At 38.6% G+C, this 24,043-nt stretch overlaps 1 protein-coding gene across 1 annotated transcript in view; it reads right to left on the bottom strand.

Annotated features, from left to right (window-relative positions):
* Positions 1-24,043, bottom strand: part of UBAC2 (UBA domain containing 2) — a 180,049-nt gene that overhangs the window by 47,812 nt on the left and 108,194 nt on the right. Inside the window, exons 5-6 of the mRNA XM_017503552.1 lie at positions 22,741-22,864; positions 18,902-18,949 (exon numbers count right to left, since the gene is read on the bottom strand). Coding sequence (XP_017359041.1) covers positions 18,902-18,949; positions 22,741-22,864 — 172 coding nt within the window. The remainder of the gene's footprint in view (positions 1-18,901; positions 18,950-22,740; positions 22,865-24,043) is intronic.

Here is a 24,043-nt window from a genome sequence, read left to right as displayed (position 1 = left end):
AAAAAGAAAAAATAAACTCTTAGCAAATAACAGCAAAAAAAACTGTAAGATACTTGGGAATAAATCGTGTGTGTGTGTGTGTGTGTGTGTGTGTGTGTGTGTGTGTGTGTATGGCCTTAACAGAAAAAAATGAAAAAGGATAATACGGGATTAAAAAAAAATCCTAGTGATAATAAAGATACCACTTCCATGAATAAGAAGATGCAAAACTGTTAAGATACCAATTTTCATCAAATTAATACATAAATTAAATATTCAAAAAAAAATCTTAACAGGGTGTTTTGTTGGAATGTAAATGCCAGTCCTCAAGTTCATGCTGAATATTTAAGGCTTGCATTTTAAAAACATTATGTTAAGAGAAATCAGCCAGACCCCAAACCTGAAAACATGATTCCACTTCTGTCAACGGGTGAATCTAAACCACACACTAAACAGTAAAACAATACAGCAAAGTGCAAAGATGATGACTATGTGTGCCAGAATGGGTCACAGGAGGGAGGGAGAAGGAAGGGAAAGGGGTCACAGGAGGGAGATGGGAAGGAGAAAGAGAGGTGGGAAGGAAGGGAGCACCGTGGGCTGCAGGGCTGGCCAGGCACAGTCTGCATGGTGGATTATGGGTATATTTGCTTTACAGTGATTTGGCCCAGCTTCGTGACAGCTACAGTTTGTGCTGTGTATCACAATAAAAAGAGCTAAAAAACAAAGAAATAAAAAATCCAGAAAAGCCAAGCAATTTTTTTTTTTTTTTTTTTTTTTTTTTTTTGAGACGGAGTTTCGCTCTTGTTACCCAGGCTGGAGTGCAATGGCGCGATCTCGGCTCACCGCAGCCTCCGCCTCCTGGGTTCAGGCAATTCTCCTGCCTCAGCCTCCTGAGTGGCTGGGATTACAGGCACGCACCACCATGCCCAGCTAATTTTTTGTATCTTTAGTAGAGACGGGGTTTCACCATGTTGACCAGGATGGTCTCGATCTCTTGACCTCGTGATCCACCCGCCTCGGCCTCCCAAAGTGCTGGGATTACAGGCTTGAGCCACCACGCCCGGCCTCAACCCAAGCAATTTTTAAAGAAGCATAAGTCCTATCAGATTTTAAGATATACTACCAAGTTTGGCTAACTAAAACAGCATGGTCTTTATCTAGAGTTATTTAAATAGACCAAGAGAAAAAGAGCCTAGAAATAGGCTCCTCTGTGTAAAGGCACCTGGTATTCAGCAGACATGGGTAGATTGGGAGGAAAGGGGCACACAGGCTACATAGAAGGAAGAGACAGAACAGGGCCTTCCTGACACCAAACATAAACTTGCAATGGAGTAAGTGCTCAAATAGAGTTCACAAAACTGTAAATCTTTCTGCACAAAACACAGAAAGAATACCTTTTTGGCACTGGGGTGGCAAAATATTTTAAAATAAGAAACATAAAGCACAAACTAGAAAAGAAAACACACACTGGTCTGCTTTACAATGTAAAAGCTATAGTATGCCAAAAGCTACCATCAATGAAGTGGAAACACAAGTAAGAAGCCTGAAAAAGGTCTCAGAATTCATACAGCCAAAAAAAGCATCCAGAACATATCAAGAAACCGTAGAAATGTGTAAGAAAAAGATAACCCAGTTTTAAAAGCATACGTAAAGGTAATTTCAGAAGAGAAAACTCAAATGGCTAATAAACTCATGAAAAAATATCTATGTTCACTTGTTTTTAGAGAACTGAAATCTAAAATGAGCAATCTTCAATACAGTAACAACTGGCGAAAATGTAAACGTCTCCTATCATTCAGTTTTATTTCTCTCTTTTTTTTTTTCTTTCCATTTTGTGGAGAATGGGGTGTGGCCATGTTGCCCAGGTAAGTCTTGAACTCCTTGGCTCAAGTGATCCTCCTGCCTCTGTCTCCCTAACTACTGGGATTCTGGTGTGAGGTTTTGCTAAGGATGGAAGGAATTGAGAACTCTCACACAGTCCTGAGGGAAGGTGAAGCTATGGTGCCTCTGGGGAGCGATGTGGCAATACCAAGTAGAGCTGATGTGTACTTTGAGGCACATTTCACTGCAGCCCTGCATGCGGGAGAGAGGAAGCAGAAACAAATCATCCCGAGTAGGGGAACAGCTGCAGAGTGGGGTATTCACACAACACAATACTATACAGCCATCCAGATGAACTCCATGTACTTGTACTGAGTTTAAAGTGGAACGAAAAATACACATAAAACGTATCACATGTTACACTCATCTTCTTGCAAAATTTCAAAAAACAAAATAACAGTTTATGCCATTTGTGGACGCATCTGTCTGCAGTAACTACAGAATCACAGAAAGCAGCATTTGCTACAGAGGGCTGATGGTGGATGGGGTGGGGGGTGAGGGTGACATTCTCTGTAACAAATACATATTTTTTTTTTTTTTTTTTTTTGAGACGGAGTTTTGCCCTTGTTACCCAGGCTGGAGTGCAATGGCGCGATCCCGGCTCACCGCAACCTCCGCCTCCTGGGTTCAGGCAATTCTCCTGCCTCAGCCTCCTGAGTAGCTGGGATTACAGGCACGAACCACCATGCCCAGCTAATTTTTTGTAGTAGTAGAGGTGGGGTTTCACCATGTTGACTAGGATGGTCTCGATCTCTTGACCTCGTGATCCACCCACCTCGGCCTCCCAAAGTGCTGGGATTACAGGCTTGAGCCACCGCGCCCGGCCACAAATACATATTTTTAATGAAGAGAGATATATGAAATCAATATGGCAAAAAAAAAAGTAATGAATTGGAGGCAAGGAAGTAGAAATCCCTTTTCTGAAGATCTGATAGGAAGGAAAACAAAAAATAGGGTGTATATCAGCATAACACTGATTCAGCTGAAGATAGCAAAATGTCATAAACATAACAAATTACTAAAAATATAAGGCAAGTTAGAGCTGTGAGTTCTGAATTAAGTGCAAAATTGAACATTTTTATTTTTTGGTCTCAAAGTATCCAACTGTGATTGTAGATTTGTTCATTGCTCCTATTAGCTGTATTTGGAAGCTGCTCATTTGTGGACACTGTTACTAGGCACACAAACACAACTGACCCTCTCATCATAACAAGTCTTCTGCTGTGTTTTTAGTAATACTCATGAAGAAGTCTACTTTGATTTTAATACAGCCATTTCAGCTTTCTTATGCTTACCATCTCCATCTTCATCCTTTTAATTTCAGGCTTTTTTTGTGTGTTTGTATTTAAAGTGTGTCTTATAAATTGCATATAGCAATTTTTTTCTTTTAAATTAGTCTGACAATCTCTACCTTTTGATTAAAGTGTTTAGCTATTATTCATACTTAATGTATTTGCTTGAATAGCTGGATTTTGCTATTTGGTTTCTGTCTCATCTGTTTTTTACTCTTTATTCCCCTTTTCCTATGTTCTTTTGTGCTATCAAATATTATTTAGCATTTCAGTTTTTTTCTGCTGTATATCACTGTATTTTCCCCCTATTTGCCCTAGAGATTATAATATGCATTCAAAATTTATCAAAATGTATTTAGAGTTAATAATGAATTACTTCAAGTAAAACAGGAGAAGCTTGCAAGAGCCTATAGTAAGTCTTCACTGAACTAACTGATACGTTCTTGGAAACTCCAACTGAAACAAAGTATAATTTTGTCTTCTCAATGCCATAATGAAAAGATGCTGAATGAAATGGTATTATTTGAATGATGTTTTACTTAAAGTTGGAATTTCCAAGAGCCTGCTGACAAGGTTAAGTGAAGACTTGCTATAGTTCTATGTAGGGTCTTCCCATCCACTGCAATACTTCTGTCATGTTACACTCATATACCTTAAAAGCTCAACAATACAATGTTGGTGTTTCTGTGTGGCAGCTCATGCCTGTAATCCCAGCACGTTGGGAGGCTGAAGCAGGAGGGTCACTTGAAGCCAGGAGTTCAAGACCAGCCTAGGCAATAAGCAAGACCCTCATCTCTACAAAAAAATAAGAATAAATAAAAAGAATTAGCTGGGCATGCTGGTGCATGCCTGTAGTCCCAGATACTTGGAAGGCTGATGAGGGAGGATCATTTGAGCCCAGGAGTTCAAGGTTGCCATGAGCTATGATTGCACCACTGCATCCAGCCTGGGTGACAGAGCAAAACCCTGTTGCTATTTTTTTTTAATCATGTTTTTAAAGAACTTAACAAAAATATAATGGACCAGGCGCAGTGGCTCACTCCTGTAATCCCAGCGCTTTGGGAAGCTGAGGCAGGCGGATTACAAGGTCATTACATCGACACCATTCTGGGTAAAACCCTGCCTCTACTAAAAATACAAAAAATTAGCCGGGCATGGTGGCACATGCCTGTGGTCCCAGCTACTTAGGAGGCTGAGGCAGGAGAATCACTTGAACATGGCAGGCAGAGGGTGCAGTGAACCAAGATAGCGCCACTGCACTCCAGGCTGGGCAACAGAGCGAAAGAAAAAAAAAAAAAAAAGAAAATGCATAGTTTTGCCTGCATTTAAGGCGTTCATAATTTGGTAGAAGCTCTTTGTTTATGGGGGGAGGTCACAGACTCCCTTAAGAAACTGAGGAAAGTTAAAGATTTTCACTCTCCTGTCTATGCTTCCCACCCCAACCATGGCAGATGTGAGTATACACTCACCAAATTATGTATCCAATTTCAGCAGGACTATTCTATAAAGAATATGGACACCCCACCCAGTAATAAACAAAAAGAGGACTGCAAATTCTGGCAGGAAAATAGGACTTTTGTGCTCATTTGCTTACATTTCTATCCTCTTTATCTAAATGTAAACTCTGAGCGGGGAGGATTTGGGTTGCTTTTGATCACTACTTGGCCTCTGTACTTAGAACAGTGCCCAGCACATAGCACTCTAAGTATTTCCTGGGTGAATGGTGAATTAACAAATGCTTGACAAAAATAAATATATTATCTTAGATCCTTTCAAAGGAAATTGGAAAGTTATGCACTCTTTTCGGTCATAAGTTTATACTTTCCCATATGATAGAAGATGGAGAGTTCACTTGTCCATGCCACTGGGACACCAGCATGACCTCAAGTTGTCAAATAAAGTGCTACTGCACAATGTTTTAAATTTTCACAAAGGATTACAATTTACAGCACTTAAAACCATATTCTACGGAAAGATGGGACAAAAATAATTACATTAGATTTCACCTAATTACTGCCAAAAGCTGTGAGAGAGCATCAGTTATTATAATACTACCTTACATTTACACATTATTTTCAACTTTAGTTTTCATTATCTCTTCTCTCTCTCTCTCTCTCTCTCTCTCACTCTCTCTCTGTAGAAATGGGTTTCGCCATGTTTCTCAGACTAGTCTCAAACTCCTGGTTTCAAGTGATCCTTCCATCTTGGCTTCCCAAAGTGCTGGGGGTTACAGGTGTGAGCCACCACACCTGACCTAATTTTCATTATATCATAAACACTTTTTTACATTAGGTCTTCTGAATAAGAGAGCTTTCTTGAAATCCATAGACCCTGTGAAAAGCAGGTTTTAAAAAAGACCATATGCTTGGATTTGCGTGTCAGGAGGCCAGAGGGAGCTCTACCAAGGGGGTCTCGAAGGCCTCAGAGCTGGGGAAGCCAAAGAGCAAACGGAGGGGCCACTGAAAAAGAAGGTAGCAGTGGTCAGGCAAGGGGCCAGTGCAGGACGATCAGATAAAGCAAAGAGAAACAAAGAGCACACACCTGGGACGACATGCTTGAGCTGGAGTTCAAGCACTTGGGCAGCAGGAAGCAGGAACCCTGCCTACGAAAGGGGACACAAGGCCACACAACCAGAGAACCCCTGGCCATGTTCAGCTGAGAGTCTAGGCCAAAAACCCACTCCGGGTCAGAGGGAATATCCCCCCATATGCCAACAGCAGAAGCTGTGGCTCTGTAAGTCTAACTGAGAATGTAAGGCAACAGGAGCTTAGTCCACTAATAAACATGGACATCAGTTGTATGTTTCTTCAGATTTTCCAGATGCTTAGTCCTTTTAGGAAGGGAATCATGAAATAATGCTGATCAGGAAAATAATTTAATTTGCTGGGTAGAAAACATGCAAGCCACTCTTGATATAGAGAGTAAACTTCAACTGTCCTCTGGTCCTGTTTAGTACTAGCCTGAAACCACAACAGGCAAAGGTTAGAAACCATGACCTGGCAATGACACGCAGGATTGCTTTCTTTGGCCAACTGTGGCTGAACAAAAACCCACAAGGCAAGCTGCACCAGCTACCCACCCCACATTCAAGAAACCTACCATCTAATGAGACAATAGGATAAACGTAGGGGCTGCTTTCCCAGGGGCATGATATGCCTTTGCACAACAAGATGTAGCCAAAGAAATAATGTCCCCTTGCAACTGAGCCCCAGCACACACTTCATGTGCCCTCAAGGCCTGTGGAAACCAGACCCACCGGAGACCTCACTGATGCATTCCACAAATATTTACTGAATATGTGCCAGCCTGAGTTCTAAACACTGAAACACAGTAGGGAGCAAAACAGAAAAATCCCTGCCCTGATGCATCTTATATTTTCATATTCCTTCTTCTGCACTGAAAATGTTAGATAAAGAATGAGGGAACTTTGCACATTCCCCAATTTATTACCCAAAGAACACTAATGAAAATTAGGGATGCCCAAAGTTATTTCTGCCATTTGTGATAAATTTTGAAAAGATTATTCTTTTCATGACAGAACCACATGCCCTTGGTGGTTATTGAGACTTGCTATTATTCTTTAAGTGAAAAATGATTCAGACTGAACTTCCTATAGCTTTTCTATCTCGTATGAGGGAATAGAAATGATATTAAACTAAAAGATTTTGAGGTACCCAATTAAAACGCTGGATAGCCTTCTGATTCCTGGGAAACTGAATTGGAATAGAGACAGAAATAATTAGGCTAATCACAGATTATTCGTGTCTCACATACTGTCTTAGAAACCTGCTCTAGGCTTTTCCTTTTGGAAAATCATGCATCAGGAAGATTAGATCAACTATGCTAAGTAGAAGACTTCACACAATAGTGGCTTAAATACAAGAGGAGTTAATTTCACCTTCAGGTTTAAAAAGCTCCAACCGTTTTAACTGTAGTCCAGACAGTGGGAAGAAAAAAATAAGAAAGGACAAAAAGGGCAAAAAGCAACTTTAAGGAGCCTTCTCAGAAGTCGCACCAATATGTGTGTTTACAGCTCACTGGCCAGGACGCAAGGACTTAGTCCTGTGGTCAGACTGAGAGGCGAAGGGTACTGAGATATGTGACCTCAGCTGGAGGCACTGCTGGCTTAAATAAAATGAACCTTCCACTATGAAGGAAAAAATACACTGGGAGGCAACTAGAATCTCTAGCACAGGGAGAAAACCATAATCAGGTGCTTATATGTAAACAACAAACACCTTCTAATATCCCTTTTAACAAGGAAACTATCCTTCCTTAAAAATTACATGCACTTTCTTAAATGGATTCAACAAACTAAAAATTAATGAAAATATGGGCTTATTTCAGTTGAAACTCATTTCTTACATTTGATCAAAAATAATAAACTAAAAATGGATGTGAAGATCTACAAGATTTGTGCACTGATAGATACAGCCTCAATGGTGAAAAACTCAATGCTTTCCACCTAAGACCAGGAAGAAAGCAAGGATATCCATTCACCACTTTTATTTAATATTTTATTAGAGGTCTTAACTAATATAATCAAGAAAAAAGGCACAAATTAGGAAAAAAGTAAAACACATAAAACTCATTTCTGGATGACATAGACCATGTATGTTGAAAATTCTAAGGAATCTACAGAAAAGCTACCAGAAATAATAAACACATTTGTAAAGTTGCAGGACACAAGAACAAAATACAGAAATCAACTGTATTTCTATACACTAGCGACAAACAACTGGGAAAAAATTAAAACCAACTCTATTTATAGTAGCATCAAAAAACCAGTATTACTTAGGAATACATCTACTGAAAGATGTACAAGGCCTGTACATTGAAAATTTAAAAATTGCAAAGGGGAATTAAAGAAGAGCTAAATAAATGTAGAGACTTACCATGTTCATGAGTTGGAGGACTAAATATCGTTAAGATTGTTGTATTGGCTGTTGATTACTGAGTAACAAATTACCCAAGACTCAGTGGCTTAAAACAATAAGCATCTATTATCCACAGTTTCTATGGGGCAGGAATGTGGGAGCAGCTTAGCTGAGTGGTTATGGCTCAAGGTCTTGCATGAGGCTGGAGTCAGTCAAGGTGTTAGCCTATCTACTCTCACCTGAAGACCTGACTGGCGCTGGAGGATAACCTTCCAAGGTGGCTCAAAAACACACCTAGTAAGTTAGTGCTGACTGTTGGCAAAAGGCCACGATTGTTGGCCATGTGGACCTCCCATAGGTCTGCTTCAGCGTCCTCATGGCATGGCATATGGGCTCTCCAAGAACAAGTGATCCAGGAGGAGGCAAGATCAAAGTAGTTGTGTCTTTTATGATCTGCTCTTGGGAGTCACATTCCATCCTTTTTGCCACAATCTATTCACTATAAGTCAATCACTAAGTACAGCCTAAATGCTAGCAGAGGAAAAATAAGCTCCAACTCTTGATGTGTAAAATAATCTGTGGAAATATTTAAAAACCATCACCATGGAAATCATTCCCAGGTTGATCTAAAGTTTCAATGCAATCCCAGGCAAAATCTTAACTGTTTTTCTCCCTTTTTGAAGAAATTAGAGGCTGATTTCAGAGTGTTTATTAAAAGTCAATGTCCTAAAATAAGGAGGCCAGTTTTAAAAAAAGAAAAACAAGGTGGGAGGACTTATGTTGCCTGATTTCAAGACTTACCATAAAGCTGTAGTAATCAATGCAGTGTCGTATTGGCATAAGGACAGACATATAGATAACTGGGAAAGAAGAGTCAAGAGATAAACCTACGCTGGTCAACTGAGTTTTGACAAAGGTGGCAAGGTCATGCAATGGAGAAAAGAGTCTTTTCAATTAACTGGTGATGGAACCATTGAGTATCTGTATGGTAAAGAATAAATCTTACCCCTTACCTCACAACAATTACACTCAAACTTCATCACAGACCTAAATATAACAGCAAAAACTATTAAATTCTATAAGAAAATATAGGAGAAAATCTTTGTGACGTTGGATTAGCAAAGATTTCTTAAACAGAACATCAAAAACACAAATTATTTTAAAAATTGGTTAACAATGAATTAATCAAGATTTTTAAAATTTTGCTTTTTGATAACAGATGAGCCACAGATTGGAATATAATTTTCACAAAACATGTCCAACAAAGAGCTTATGTCCAGAATATATAAAGAATTATTCTGACTCAATTAGAAGATAAGTAGCCCAATGAACAAAAGGGATAAAAAATTTGAACAGATACTTCAGAAAAGACATGCAAATGACCACTAAGCACATGAAAAATGCTCAGCATCACTAATCATTAGAGAAATGCAAATTAAAACCACAAGATACCACTACACACCCACCAGAGTGGCTAAAGCTAAAACGACTGACAATACCAAGTATTGACAAGGGTGTAGAGCATCTGGAAGTTTCATACATTGATGGTGGCAATGCACAATGGTAGAGCCACTTTGTAAAATAACATGGGAGTACTTCCTAATGTAAACTATACACTTATCATATGACCCAGCAATTCCATTCCTAAAGAAGGAAAATATATGTCCACACACAAATGTGTACACAGATGTTCATAGCAGCATTATTCACAATAATCCAAACCTGGAAGCAACACAAATGTCCATCAATTGGCGAATGGACAAATTATGATACATCCATATCGTAGATTAATACTTAATCTATCAAATTGTTACTTAATACAATAACAACAATGAAAAATTCATAAAAAATGGTTAATCTCAAAAACATCATGTTCAAATAAAAGAAGTAGAACACAAAATACTTCATATTATACAATACTAAGTATATGAAATTCCAGCAAAGGCAAAACTATAATGACATGAAGATCAGTGGTTACCTGGGGCTGGCAGCTGGATGTGGGGAAAGAGAGCAAGGGGCATGAAGACACTGTTCAGGGTGAGGAGACCGCTTTCCATACTGATTGTGGTGGTGAGTACATGACTGTATATAACTACCAAAGTTCAACGAACTATACACTTAAAATTGGTGAATTTTATTGTATGTAAGTAACACCTTAATAAACAAAAAAAGGGAAAAATAATTTTTTAATAAAAAAGAATGTGAAGATCTAGAAAGACCTAAACATTTATAGACACATAAATCTTTTAAATTTTATAAGAGGTAGGATTTTAGCAGAACAAAAACAAGCTTTTAACAACAAAAAACTTCTGCTACTTTGAAAATCAACATAAACTATTATGAGATCAGCAGCTATCAACATAAACTAACATGAGAAGACCTTTGATAGCATCCTATACTGTTGTTTATGAATAATGAATAAATTCAAAACAACACATGTTAATTTTAGCATAATCCCTTCCCAGAGGCTATCATCAAGATAGAAGAGAAATATCAACACAGTTAGTTCCCAGAGACAAACATTGGACACTTATGTTAAACACACGCAGAGAAACCAAAAACCAAAAAAAAAAAAAACCAAGCTGCACAGTTTAAAGAGATCAAAACTGATGAAAAACTTTCAATTTCTTGATAAAAAGAAAATGTGAAGATCCCATGGGAAAATGTTCTGTGCTACAACGGACATGATAATCTACCAGTAATCTCTGCAATGTAAAAGTATGGGTGTTTCTTGGTAACCTCTTCCTTATCTCCACTTCCTTTTCCTTTAATCAGTAACACTACTAAACCAGCCTAATATATTTTAAATTATCCTTTAAGTTTCCTCTAAACGGTTCTTCAGATTCTTGAGTATGACAATGCAAGAAATACAAGACAATGAGTTTGTTGAAGGTGAGGTTTGAGCTGCATTTCTAATGAAGCATAGAGAGAGGACCAGTTAAATATCTTGATGACTGTCTTTCAGGGCCTCTGGGACTTTAAAAACCTCTTCATGTCCAAGGTTGCCCTCCAGGCTCATGTCTCCACTGCTGATGTATGGGGCCTCATCCTAGTGGTGTGGCTAAGGGAAACTCTAAGAATAGCTCTGTATGTGCATCTTGTAGCTGGAACAAACATGGACGAGAGCCTTGAAATGTGCACTGTAAGGCGCTGGATTCACTGGGCCTGGAGCAGACACCTAGACTTTGTCTTGGCTCTACTACCCATCATTTGTGCAACCTGAACCTCAGCCTCCCTATCTTTAAAATAGGCAATCCAGGTACTCGACCCTATAGAGAATACATCAAGAACGTAAAAAGGTAGTGCATGTTGGAGCTTCCTGACAATCAGGTAGCACAATGTTTTATAGCACCGAAATTATTTTTTGACAATATTAAGTATTTAAATGAAAAAATTATTTTTAGAATGTGTATCAAATAGACATTGTGCTAGGCACTGAAGATTATGAAGAATAACATATAATTCCCAAAAGGACTCTTCTACTACAATTCAATAACAAAAAAATCTAATAACCTCATTTTTAAAATGGGCTAAGGACTTGAATAGACATTTCTCCAAAGAAGACATACAAATGGCCAATAAGTATATGAAAACATGCTCAATGTCAGTAATCACTAGGGAAATGCAAATCAAAACCACAATGTGATATCACCTCACACCTGCTGGGATGGCTACTATACAAAAAAACACCAAAAGACAAGTGTTGGTGAGGATGTGGGGAAACTGGAAAACTTCAGCACAGTTGGCAGAAATGCAAACGATGCAACTATGGAAAACAGTATGGCGGTTCCTCAAAAAATTAAAACTAGAACTAATATGATCTGGCAATCCCACTATTGGGTATATATCCAGGATCTCAAAGAGGTATCGACATTCTCATGTCATCGCAGTGCTAACTGCAATAGCCAAGATGTGGAAACAACCTAAGTGCCCATCAACAGGCAAAGGGATGAAGAAAATATGGTATACGTATACAATGGAATACTACTATTCAGCCTTCAAAAAGGGCATTTTGTAATATGTGACAAAATGGATGAAACATGAGAACCTGTATGCTAAGTGAAACAAGCCAGTCACAGAAAGACAAATGCTGCATGATTCCCCTTATATGAAGCATCTAAGTTAGTCAAATTCACAGAACCGGAGTAGAATGGTGATTGCAAGCGGCTGGGGGCAGAGGGGAAAAGAGAGTTAAAAAACCAACAGGCATAAAGTTTCAGTTAAGCAAGATCGATAAGCTCTACAGATTTGCTGCACAACCCCACATCTATAGTCAACAATTATATATTGTAACTTAAAAAATTTGAGGGGGACTCATAAGTAACTCAGAACTGACTCAGGAAAGGGTTAGGCCAAGACTTAAATGAGTAAGATTTCCTAGAAGGGATACGTGAGTGAAAGAGGGGATATAGTTGGAAGAAACTGCATGTCATTATGCAAAGCTATCTTTTATGAGCATAGACACTAAAGTTACACTACCTGCATTTGAATCCTGTCTCCATTACTTTTCAGCTGGTGTTCTTGGAAAATTACAGTCATGTGTTGCTTAACAATAAGAACATATTTTGAGAAATGTGCCGTTATATGATTTGGTCATTGTGTGAACATTATAGAGTGTACTTACACAAACCTAGATGGGATATATATTTTTATTTATATATATTTTTTTCATACAGAAAACCAGGTGTTCCAGCACCATATCTGAGTATCAGTCATTTCACCTTGATCTGCAGTGCCAACACTGAGTGCCATACACCAGGTTTCTACCTATGCTGCATTAGAATCCGCAGGGCCACCACTGAATACGCACTCTGTTGTTGACCAAAACTTTGTTATGCAGTGCATGACTGTAGTTAACTTTCCTATGCTTCCATTTACTCATCTATAAAATAGGGAGAATAGTCCCTAGTTCCTCAGGTTTTTATGAGGACTAATTAAAATATTTGTAAAGTGCTTAGAAAAGGGTACTATTAGTCAGCTTGTTCTAGGTTATACTGTGGTAACAAATTATCCCAAATTTCAGTAGCTTATAACAAAGATTTATTTCTTGTTCTTGCTACATGTTGGTACAACCCTGTTCCATGCTTCTTCTTCTGGAGTCTGAGGAGCAGCCACTCTCAGGGTCCTGCTTTTCCATGGCAAAAGGGAGAGAGCAAGGGTGGAACCAGGCAGTGGCTCTTGAAGCTCGTGCCTGGATGAAGCATTTGTCACTTCTGCTCATATTTTAGTGGCTAATGTAAGTCAAAAAACAAAACCTGATGTCAACAGGGCACATAGAGGCCCTACAGGGAGGGCTTCGTAGAGACGGCCAGCAAATCCTTTCACTAAATATATTTGAACCAACCAAAATATCAGAACAAAAATTCTACCACAAGTGTCTGGTACCTAGTAAGTGCTGCGTGTTAGTTAAAGAAAAATACATGTTTGCACAATGACACAGAATCCTGAAAGTGGATGTTTGGGAACAGTAAAATACTGAGTGTAGCTAGAGTATATGGGTCACACAGGTGACAGGGGTAGGCAAGGAGGTCACATTTTGAAAGGCTTTGAAAGGAGGCTAGATTTTTGCCTAAAGGTAGGTAATTAAAAAACTTATAGATATTTTTATAAATTTTATAAGGCAATTCTATCAGCCAGCTTTATTAAGACAATGGCATAATTTCGTTTATTCTGCACTGTGCATTTAAAAATTACATGTCTACTGGTCACTACTTCCCTGTGCTAACAACTGCCTAAGACACCATTTGTCAGCCTGGATCTGAGCTGCACTTGCCACAAGGTAGACTATATTAATAGAAGCCTTCTTCCAGTCAGTCCTGGCTCCCTGAGGTTAGGACAGGGAAAGGTGGCATGGAGACAGAGGGAGGAAAAAGGAGAGAAAGGAGGACATATGGATGAGTCACTATGAATGCGAGTGTGTGTGTGTGGTGTACAATGGACAAGTGCTGGGATCATACTTGCTATTGTAATTATAAGGCACCCTCCAAATTTGGACGTTTCCTAAGGACCTGCTACTCGTCTTCTACTTCTACACGTGGTCCTCTCACAAGTCCCACCACTCTCATGGCTTTGGTCAACCTTGTTTTTTTTGGGGGGATTGAAACAGGGTTTCATCATGTTGCCCAGGCTGGTACTGAACTCTTGGGCTCAAACAATCCACCTGCCTCAGCCTCCCAAAGTGCTGGGATTCCAGGCACGAGCCATTGTATCTGGTTAGCCTTCATTTTTCTTTGTAGCTTCTGTCCTCATTTTCAATGAACTACTAGAAAATAATCCAAATCTCTAAAGTAAGTTTAACTGGGAGGCTTGTGCATCAGAGGACTTATCTGACCTGCTACCTACACCTCTTTGATCAATGAAGAAGGAATCTAAGGGAAACAAGATTAAATAGGAGAAAGGAGGCATGGAGAGAAGAGAGAGATGGGCACAAGCAGGCGGCACACAGAGGAATCTGCGCCTACCATCCCTTACCCAGAAGCAGGCCAGGGCCTCAAAACTTAATATAAGGATGCTTACTTTTCCACAGCAGGTTATACTGTTTCCATTTGTTCACAGTTACTTTAAGACAGTGGTGTGGGGTTTGTTTGTTTGTCTTTAAAAGCACTACAGAAGGAAGCGAGAAAGGCAAATCACAGCCCACAAATGAGCTGTCCTGACTGCCTCCAAATGGTTCATTTTCCCTACCCCGTTCTATGATCTGCAAACCCTGATAAGCCTTCTATAATCTTGCACCATCGTAAAGTGTTTCTTCTCGAAGTGCTTTAAAGATCCCCACTGCTTATAGAAAACATTCCAAACTCAGACCACATTCAAAGTCCCAAATCTTTTGGGTGTAACAGATTTTTTTTTTTTTTCCACACTAAGGCTGCTGGATCAGAGATAATCAAAATCTGATATACTGTACGTGACAAGTAACAAACGCAGGAAATGGGTACAGTGAAGGGCCACATTGAAGGGAGAAGTCAGAGGAATCTAGGCCTGTTAATTCACTCTCAAACAGCTTGAAAGAGAGTTAATAATAAATGTGTGAACTGTAAAAAGAAAATCGGCAAAAGAAGGTTCTTTCTATTTTAATCATGCCAGAATCAGATCAGTCCTGAGACCTCAGCTTTTGACAATTAGGGTACATCCCTGTGGTAATGACTCAGTTATGATTCATAAAACTGCAGAAAATGAAGAAGTGCTGGGATGTAGATGGCTCAAAAGCTCTCTGTAGAACCACAGAAAGAATTTAAATGAAGTTCAGTAAGTAAGCAACACTTTCTTTAAGGAAAAGAATGTGTAACAAAGCTAGTGGAATTGTGAATATATAAAGACTGGCTTTAATTTTTGAAGGTCTCTTACCAGACATTAAGAACAGTTGATGCAGTTACTGAAATGTTGAAGTATTTGTTTAAACTGACATATGTCCCTTGGCTATAACAGCTAAGCTTTCCAATTATAATTTTGCAACATTTCATGAAAAGTCGTATTTTAAATAGTAAATGTTTGCATTAAAAGTCAGAAATGTCAAAGGAAGAAAAAGGCAACACAAAAACATTTATCAATGATACACGTGAATAATCTTACAGCAATCTTTAAGTATAAGCGAATCCCCCTCAGCTTTCCTGGGCAGCAGCTGAAGTCTCTGCTGGATCACAAAACACAACTGAGTTGTGACAGTCATCCTCAAGCTCCTGTAAGCTAAAAACTGTCTTCCCTCAACCCAGAAAAATAATCTAGTTATTTTCTGTGATATCACTGAAGACAAAAAGTGGCCTCCTACCTAGTAAAATACTGTATTGACATAATTTATCAACCTACTATTTTAATCAGTGGAATACTTTAAAGTTACATATTCAAAGACATCTATAATTATGCAAGAATAAGGGACACCAAGGAAAGATTAAAAATTAGCCTAGGCCAGGTGCGGTGGTGGCTCACACCTATAATCCAAGCACTTTGGGTGGCCAAGGTGGGCAGATCCCCTGAGGTCTAGAGTTTGAGAGCAGCCTGGCCAACATGGTAAAACCTCATCTCTATCAAAACTACAAAAAAAGTAGCCAGGCATGGTGGTATGCACCTGTAATCCCAGCTACTCAGGAGGCTGAGGCACAAGAATCACTTGAACCTGGGAATTGGTGGTTGCAGTGAGCTGAGATTGCACCAATGCACTCCAGCCTGGGTGACAGAGCAAGACTCTGTGTCAAAAAAAAAANAAAAAAAAAAAAAAAAAAAAGCTAGCCTAAACAAAATAAATCAACCAGTACCTTGCTAAATAAAATAAGCTCAATCCAAAGTTGGCAGCTTTCCAGAAAAGCATGAGGAAAATTTTTGGTTGCTATGATAGCAGATAACAAATTACTTATGTTTCATATAAATACCTTTGTTTAAAAAATACTTTTTCTTAAAAACCATATTAATTGCCAGATTGAAATAAAATAATTGCTTAACAAACACAGCTGTTAAATGAATTAATGGTTTCAATACTAAAATGTGAAATCTCATCAACAGGTTTTGTCACACTCCCCAAAACACTGAAAATCATCTACAATTAAAATTATCTGTGCATTTCTTTTGCATAGTAAGAATTTTATTTTGTTAGTATTTTATTTAGCATAGTATCTCCCCAAAAAGGGAAGTCACTTGATCTACAAAGGAAGAGGAGAAGTCATGTTGAGCAAGAGACATCTGGAACAGGCAAACTGTGGCTCTGTGACTCTCAGGCTTGGATCCTACAGTCAGTGGTGTGTAACTCAAACACTCACAAATAATACTGATACTCTCCTTTACAATCTTCCTTATCTAAAGTATACCATATCATATTAAATATTTTGTAACAAAAAATAATTTTTTAGACAAAGAATGAAAATGTTCCTTGGGTTTAAAACAAGCACCAATATTTATGGTATAGAACCAAGGAAAACTGGCTATGATTCATGAATATTAATTAATTTAAATAGACACAGCTAATTATTTAATTATGGTAGAATAATAATAAAGAACAAGGTTAATATGAAGATTTATCAGATTTTTTGTCATAGTGGAAGGTGGAAGGTTGATAATTTTGGCTGAATCAATTACTATAAAAAGTAGAAATTCAATAGGCTCAGAAATGTTTATTATTAGCAGGGTTCTTTAAAATGCGATATCATCTTTGAATTATATTCCAAACACACTGTAATTCCATTCACCCTTCTGAAACAAGGGATTTTTTTTGTCAAAAATTCTATTTTAAATTTCTGATTCCTTTTACAAAGTTAAAACAGGCACCCCACTACCTGTTAAACATGTATATTGGAAAAGACTATGATCACAACATACAATTTTAGATTTTAAAAAGACTACAAAGAGATGAAAAATGAAACCTCCAATTCTAGAGCACTGAATGTCACACAATGAAACATTCTGAGGAGACAGCAAGCACTTAAAGCCAGGAGTCTAAACAGAGAATAAAGAAAGAAAATGGAATTAAAAAAAAAATTGAGTCATGTATGAGTTACTAAAGAAGACAAATATTGAGAGTAAATGAATTTACAGTAACTAACACAATGAAATCATATACAATAAGGTACTTCAATATTTGAATGCTTTTGGAAAATATTTAAAACAGAACTCAAAACCTTCACTGCTAAGTGAAACAAATATGCCATGGAAGAAATAGCAGATCCTCAGGCAGCTCTCATAATCAAAGCAATGAGCTCTGTCTTTGCTGTTCTCAGGCTCGTTAAATCTCCCTCAGTCACAATGCAGTTCTAGCTGGGTGAGCCTAGACTGGGGGGAGTCTGGCACCTGTATCCCAGAGAATCAGTCTGACACCAGGATGGCCCTACGCCACCACAAGTCTTAAGAATACCAGATGGATGGCTCAGGTGTTTTGAAGATTTCACAATAGGGTTTAGCTCTGTGGTCCTGAAGCCTATCAGGCATCTAAGTAGATGTGAAAATTTTTAGGGAGGAGAAATCAATGTGACTTGGAGCCCTGGAATCTTGGCTGCAAGCATATCAGTGGTGGGGAATGAAGGTGTGAGTTCTAAGGAAAGAATAAGCACAGAAAATAATACAGACAGCTTAAAGGAAGAAGAGAGGTAAGCAGGCTTACAGGATGACACGCTGGCCCCAAATACCAGTCATTCACCTGAGAAACAAGGATGGTGATAATTTACTTGAAATATGTGCAGTGATTATAGCGAAATGTGTATTATTAGAAATCCATTCTGTCATTTTCTTAGTCTTTTCCAAGAAAGAAATTAAAAGTATGCTCTATATCCACTAGTTAAAATTTATTTTTATAAATCTGGAGGTTCAAATTTAAGTCATGGATGAAGAATAAAACTCCACTTCATGCTCTAATTTTTTTTTAAATACCTCATAGAGAACTTAGGACAAATACTTAGTATTAAAATACAGTAGCATGGGCGAGATGAAAAAACTCCAGCACACAGGCTGAGAGTGCTTTGTTCATCCCCTTCTTCCATGATGAGTCTTCAGTCAGGTCCAACCCACCTGACTTTCCAGTTGGCATTATTATTTTCCCTCACGTGACAATGTCTTTTTACAAAACGACCAGAACACCTCTCCTTATTTTTAGTAAGTCCAACTTCTTCATTTTCAGCCTTTTTTTCCTATGATATAAAAAACGACACTGACAAAAAAAATCTAGCTAAAACTTTCATCAAAATTACCTTGAAAACACAAACTGGACTCCCTTGTCTCAGTTTTCCATGTGACTGGCCCTTTTTAATCACTACAGAAGTAGCATCAAGTCAGACCTGCTATGGTTAAAAGAATGTTGAGACAGCTGAATACTGACTCACAGTCTCAATAGGACAATTTTCCTAATTTTTTTATAGGAGAGAGAAAGAATTGGCTGTAAAGGTTTGTCACACTTACAAGTCCACTTATGGCTACAATCCAGATGTAGGAACCAGAGGTGAAAAGCTATAAAAGGAAAAAAAAAAAGGCAATTGAAAATAAAATTCAACTGCCAGTCACAGCATACTTATTTTTACATAACTACAATTATGACAATTTATATAAAGTATTAATTATATATGCCATAATACAGATAAGCAAATGGAAAATTAAACATCAATTCTGTTACTTGTAAGTGAAACTCAAGTGTGATGTTATTTTCAAACTTTAATTGACTTAAAGTAAAATACTACATGTAAAGAAATTATCAGAATTAACAACATACAAAACAGGTAATCACCATCCCACACTTGGCAATGACATGATATTTATGTAAGTAACTTTCTCATTTTAATTTCTTAAATTGTTACCCTAAATTTAGATGAGAAGAACCCCGCCAGCCTCCTTAGCCTAGCATGTCCAATAGTAACTTTCTCAAGTGTTGATATTCTCATTCTAGCTCACCCAAGGAAGAGCAAACTAAATAACATAACAAAGTTAATTAATGGCAAAAGTAATTAGAATTAGATTTCATGAAATCTTTCCTTTTGTTTTCCAAATCGTTTATACCTTAGAGTTGTGCTTGGGGTTAAAAAATAATAATAATTATTATAATGCCTCTGAAAGTGTTCCTGCACCAAATACATGATGTGTGGGTTGTTGTTGGTTAATGTTTAGAATTTCAGATTGGGGGTTTACTGCTTATTGTGGAGAAAAAGGCAGGATACTCAGGCAGGACAGCCCAAGTTCACTGCTGACATTGTGCTAGATGAAAACTTCAAAGTTCTGCACACTTACCAAGGACAAACAGAAAGAAGATAGACACAAAAGGTAAGAGTTGACACACTCAGATAAAAAAGAGGCTGGCAAGCTTTGCTCTAGTGACAGGCTTACTTAGAAATGTGCACTGGCTGCAACTTTCAATCTGATCCTTTGATCTGGCACGGATCCTGTTCAGTGCAAATGACTCTGAATGATAAGGATGAGAACCATGTAGACAAATATTCTGCTGTAGTTTTCTTCTAAAAATAGAAGGAACAACAGACTAGCTAACACTTTCTATGTGTCAGGCATCGCTCTCAAGGCACTGCAGTAAAACCAAATGGTTAAACAATTTGCTGCAGGTCAACAGCTAGCAGGTGGTGGGCTGGAGTATATCCAGGAGGACTGGCTCCACAGCCGTGCTCTCCACTCTTCCACGTCTCATATGCAAGTAAAAAGAGCATATCATTTTGTCAGTAAAAAAATAATTTCCTCTGGGCTCTGAAGTCTTCACTGCTTGTGTGGTCCCCAGTGTGTCTGCTTATGTCTTGACAGTGTCTGTGTGTTTTCTCATGGCCGGGCTCCTTGAGGACAGGGGCTACACTACATCTCACCCAGTGGGTGACACTGATTTAAGTATCGGACAGCTTGAGAGCCCATAACATCATAGCCCATTGCACAGTGCATAGCCCATAACATCATAGCCCATAACATCATGCGCTGTGCAATGGGCTATGATGTTATGGGCTCTCGAGCCACTGGATACTTAAATGAGCCTTAACAAGAGTTTTGGTCTTCCAATTATGATTCAAGTCTTCATTCATTCATTCAACAATGTCCCTGGTTGTAGTGGGAAGAGAAAAAGGCACAGAAACACATGTAAAGGCTTGGAGGGGAGGGAGGTAGGCAGAGAACAGACACTTTAGCAATAAGGAGTTCAGTCACACTCCTTCAAGGTGGGCACAGGTAGGAGTTGACACCAGACAGGCAAGAAGAACCCTGAATGCCATTCATGCTAAGGACCTAGATATTATCAAGGAACCAATGAGGCATCTTTGCCTCTACTTTCTGATCTCAACTTCTCCCTCACAAAGTTACTGGAAATAATACAAAAATATTGGACATTTATATTATTTGGAAAAACTATCTGTGGTAGCTGCATCTACCTTTCTGCTTTTGGCAGAGCTAAGGGGGATCCCTCATGGTGAGCTGTGTAACACTGCGGAAACTGCATTAGAGATTAGGTTGGTGAAAAAGTAATTGCGGTTTTTGCCTTACTTTAGTGGCAAAAACAGCAAATACTTTTGCACCAACCTACTACAATGGCCCTGTGACAAAGGCCATGCTGTGCTTCTTCATCCAACTAGGATCCCCTTTCCCTAAGAGATTAAACACACTACTTATTTTGCTTTATGCCAAACAAAAAAAAAAACCAAGAAATCTCAAAAAATAAACAGTGGTAGGTATAGAGACAAAAATTGTTAATTAATAATAGTAACCAGTTGACTTACGTCTTATTATCTGTTCAGACTACACTAAACACACTACCTTGAAATACTCTATAAGGTAGATATTATCATCCCCACATGACAGATGGGGAAATGGGGGTTCAGGAAAGGTAAGTGACAAAACAAATCATTACCAGACCAAGTCACATAAACCGAAGTCCACTTGGCTCCAAAAACTTTCCACAATGTCACACTGAATTACTACCGCACAATTAATAAAACAGTGTTTTCATTCTCAAAGATTTGGCATAGCTTTAGAGTTGGAAGAACTATACAGCCAACGTGAGGCTCAGAGGGGTCCCATGACTTTACCCAAGTCTCATGGCTGGCGAGAGCCATGCTAGGACTAGAACTTGGGTCTCCTGAGTGAGGTCTGGAGTACTCTTCGCATTCCACATGGCCTCTGTTTTAACAGCTTTAAAAATATTAAATCTGCTATAGCGAATCCTACTTATAAGAATCAAGTGCAGAAATGGGCTATTTGGTTACACGGATATCAGGTAGGATAAGGGGGCGTGTAATGGTACGGGGGTTGAGAGACAGAGAATAAACAGATTTCATGAGAAACGGTTGTAAAAGTGGTAAGAAAACACCCGCCCCAGATGAGCCATTGATAACACATGACAGCAGACTGGAGAAGTGAGAGGAAATGCTAAAGGTTAAAAGGGGAGGGAGGAAGGCATTCTGAAGCGACACTAGTATCCGGTTAGATGTGCGTGGGATAAGGAATGTTATGAGTATTAATCAGTGGATCAAAAGGCCAAGCGACACACGGTGACACAGGAAGCTGTAGAATAAAACGACATCAAAAGCCATGAGAGTAAAAGAAAAGTGACAAGTAGTACGACAGAAAACTGAAAAATCATTCTCCTACCACAGGCCTGGAGCCCAGTAGGGAGCAATTAACATTTGCTAGATTGGCAAAGATAAGCTTTTCAAATTTAAGCTAGACAATAGTACTCTAATGGTCTTAACAGCAAACCATGTAGCAAATGGTGACACTACCATCATGGCTACACAAACATGGAAATAATGAAGCTGACAATGCTTCTTGAAAACTCCAAAGCCTGGCTTGGTAGAGCACACTGAGTTTCTTCTTCAGAGCTTTATTTGTGACACCATATTCGATAAATTAATTTTGACACTGATTTTCTACTTTCTACTTTTTTAGTTCTCACTTGTTTCCACCTCATACTATGATTGTTAGAAAGTATTCACATGCAATTGTACAATGAAATGAAAATATTTTCCACAGATACAAATTTTGGTGAAAGCTCTTATCAGATTTCTAAAGGCTATGAAAGTATTCTAGTACCTTCTATACCTCAATGTTCTTGTTCTGTAACACTTCCTTTAAACATTTGATATAGATCATGAAGCCAAGATTATGGGGGAAGAAAAACCATTGTTTTCAAGGAGATCAAATGAGAAAAAGATGAAAAAAAAAAAAAAAAAAAAAAAAAAAAAAAAAAAAAAAAAAGATGAAAAAAAAAAAAAAAAAAACCAGATCTGGTTAAAGTGAAGTGAACATAAAAACGCATACTGTACCTGTAGTCCCAATATATAAATCAACGTCTTGTTTGTGATGGACAACGGGCCCAGAATTTGTGCCACTTGGACTCTCGGTATGGAGCAGTAAAATGGTACAAACAGCGCAAACACAGGTGCCAGGCTATGCAAACAAATAAAAAAAAAAACACACTATAATAGTGAATTTTAAACACCAATGGCAGATGTATTTTTGATATAACACTGCTTATAATTTTATTTCAGTCTGAAAGCATGGTCTTAAGACATACAAGTTGATTTTCAAATACACATCATGTCCAAAATAGTCTGTACTTATGGAACACTTTATGAAAACTCTAATCATTCTATCCTTATTGACTCTCCCAAAACCACTGCAAAGGAGTGGTTCAGCACCTACTAATTAATTGTGAGAAAAGTGGAGGCTATATTTTCTTCCTAGGTATGACTAAAACCAAATGAGAGAAATGAGACAAACCAAAAGCAGCAAACATTAGAATTCTTCACGGTCAAATCCAAAAGCCCCCCTCTCAGGCCCTGTCTAGTGATCTGTTGCCATGGCACTGGCACGGTTCACCTCTGGCCCTCCTTTCCTCACACTCCTTCCTCCCTCCCTTTGTCTGAAACCCAGTCGTTGTCCAATGATTTCTTACACAACTGGCTTCTCCACGGTTCCCTTATAGCCTTTTCTTCTTGTTCTATCATCTCCTCAGACAATCTCAATCCTTTCTATGGCTTGGGCCAAGAAAATGAAGTGAGACCTAAAACTATCTGCCCACCCCTCATCCTGGTTCTGAACATCAATTTGCCATCTTCACCTTGACATATTCAAAAGTCTTAGGTGTCTTTCTACTTACAGTCTTGCTTCTCTCTAATCCATCTCTTACCATTGTTTTTCTCTTCCTAAAACACAACTCTGATCACATCACTCTCTTGCTTAAAAACCCTTCCTTCCATGGGCTCCAGTATCCAAAGATAAAATGCTTCATAAGGATGAGATGGCAAAGCTCCCCAGTTCGCTCTTATCACTGCAGATTGCCACCACTGTCCTCCTCTCTGCCTCCGCTCATCTGGCTCATCACACACAAGGCCCTCTCACACATGCACACAGCTGCTCTCTGAACATACTGGCTGCTTAGACTCTCCACTGACATAGGTTCTGCTTTCCACTTTCCTGCCTAGGAAATTCAGCTTGTGCAACACTGCTCAGCAATTCCCATAAGACTTCTCTGACTCTTCCTGGTAGCTGGTGGCTCTCCTTATGGCCCCCAAGCTGTCAGTTTCACCATTTCAATGAATCAGTGAATCAAATGTATGCTGATGA

This window comes from Cebus imitator, unplaced genomic scaffold (genome assembly GCF_001604975.1).
Source record: "Cebus imitator isolate Cc_AM_T3 unplaced genomic scaffold, Cebus_imitator-1.0 Scaffold312, whole genome shotgun sequence".
In the NCBI taxonomy this organism is placed as follows: domain Eukaryota; kingdom Metazoa; phylum Chordata; class Mammalia; order Primates; family Cebidae; genus Cebus; species Cebus imitator.
The sequence above is the reverse complement of the archived record's forward strand: the minus strand, read 5'-3'. Positions and strand labels throughout refer to the sequence as shown.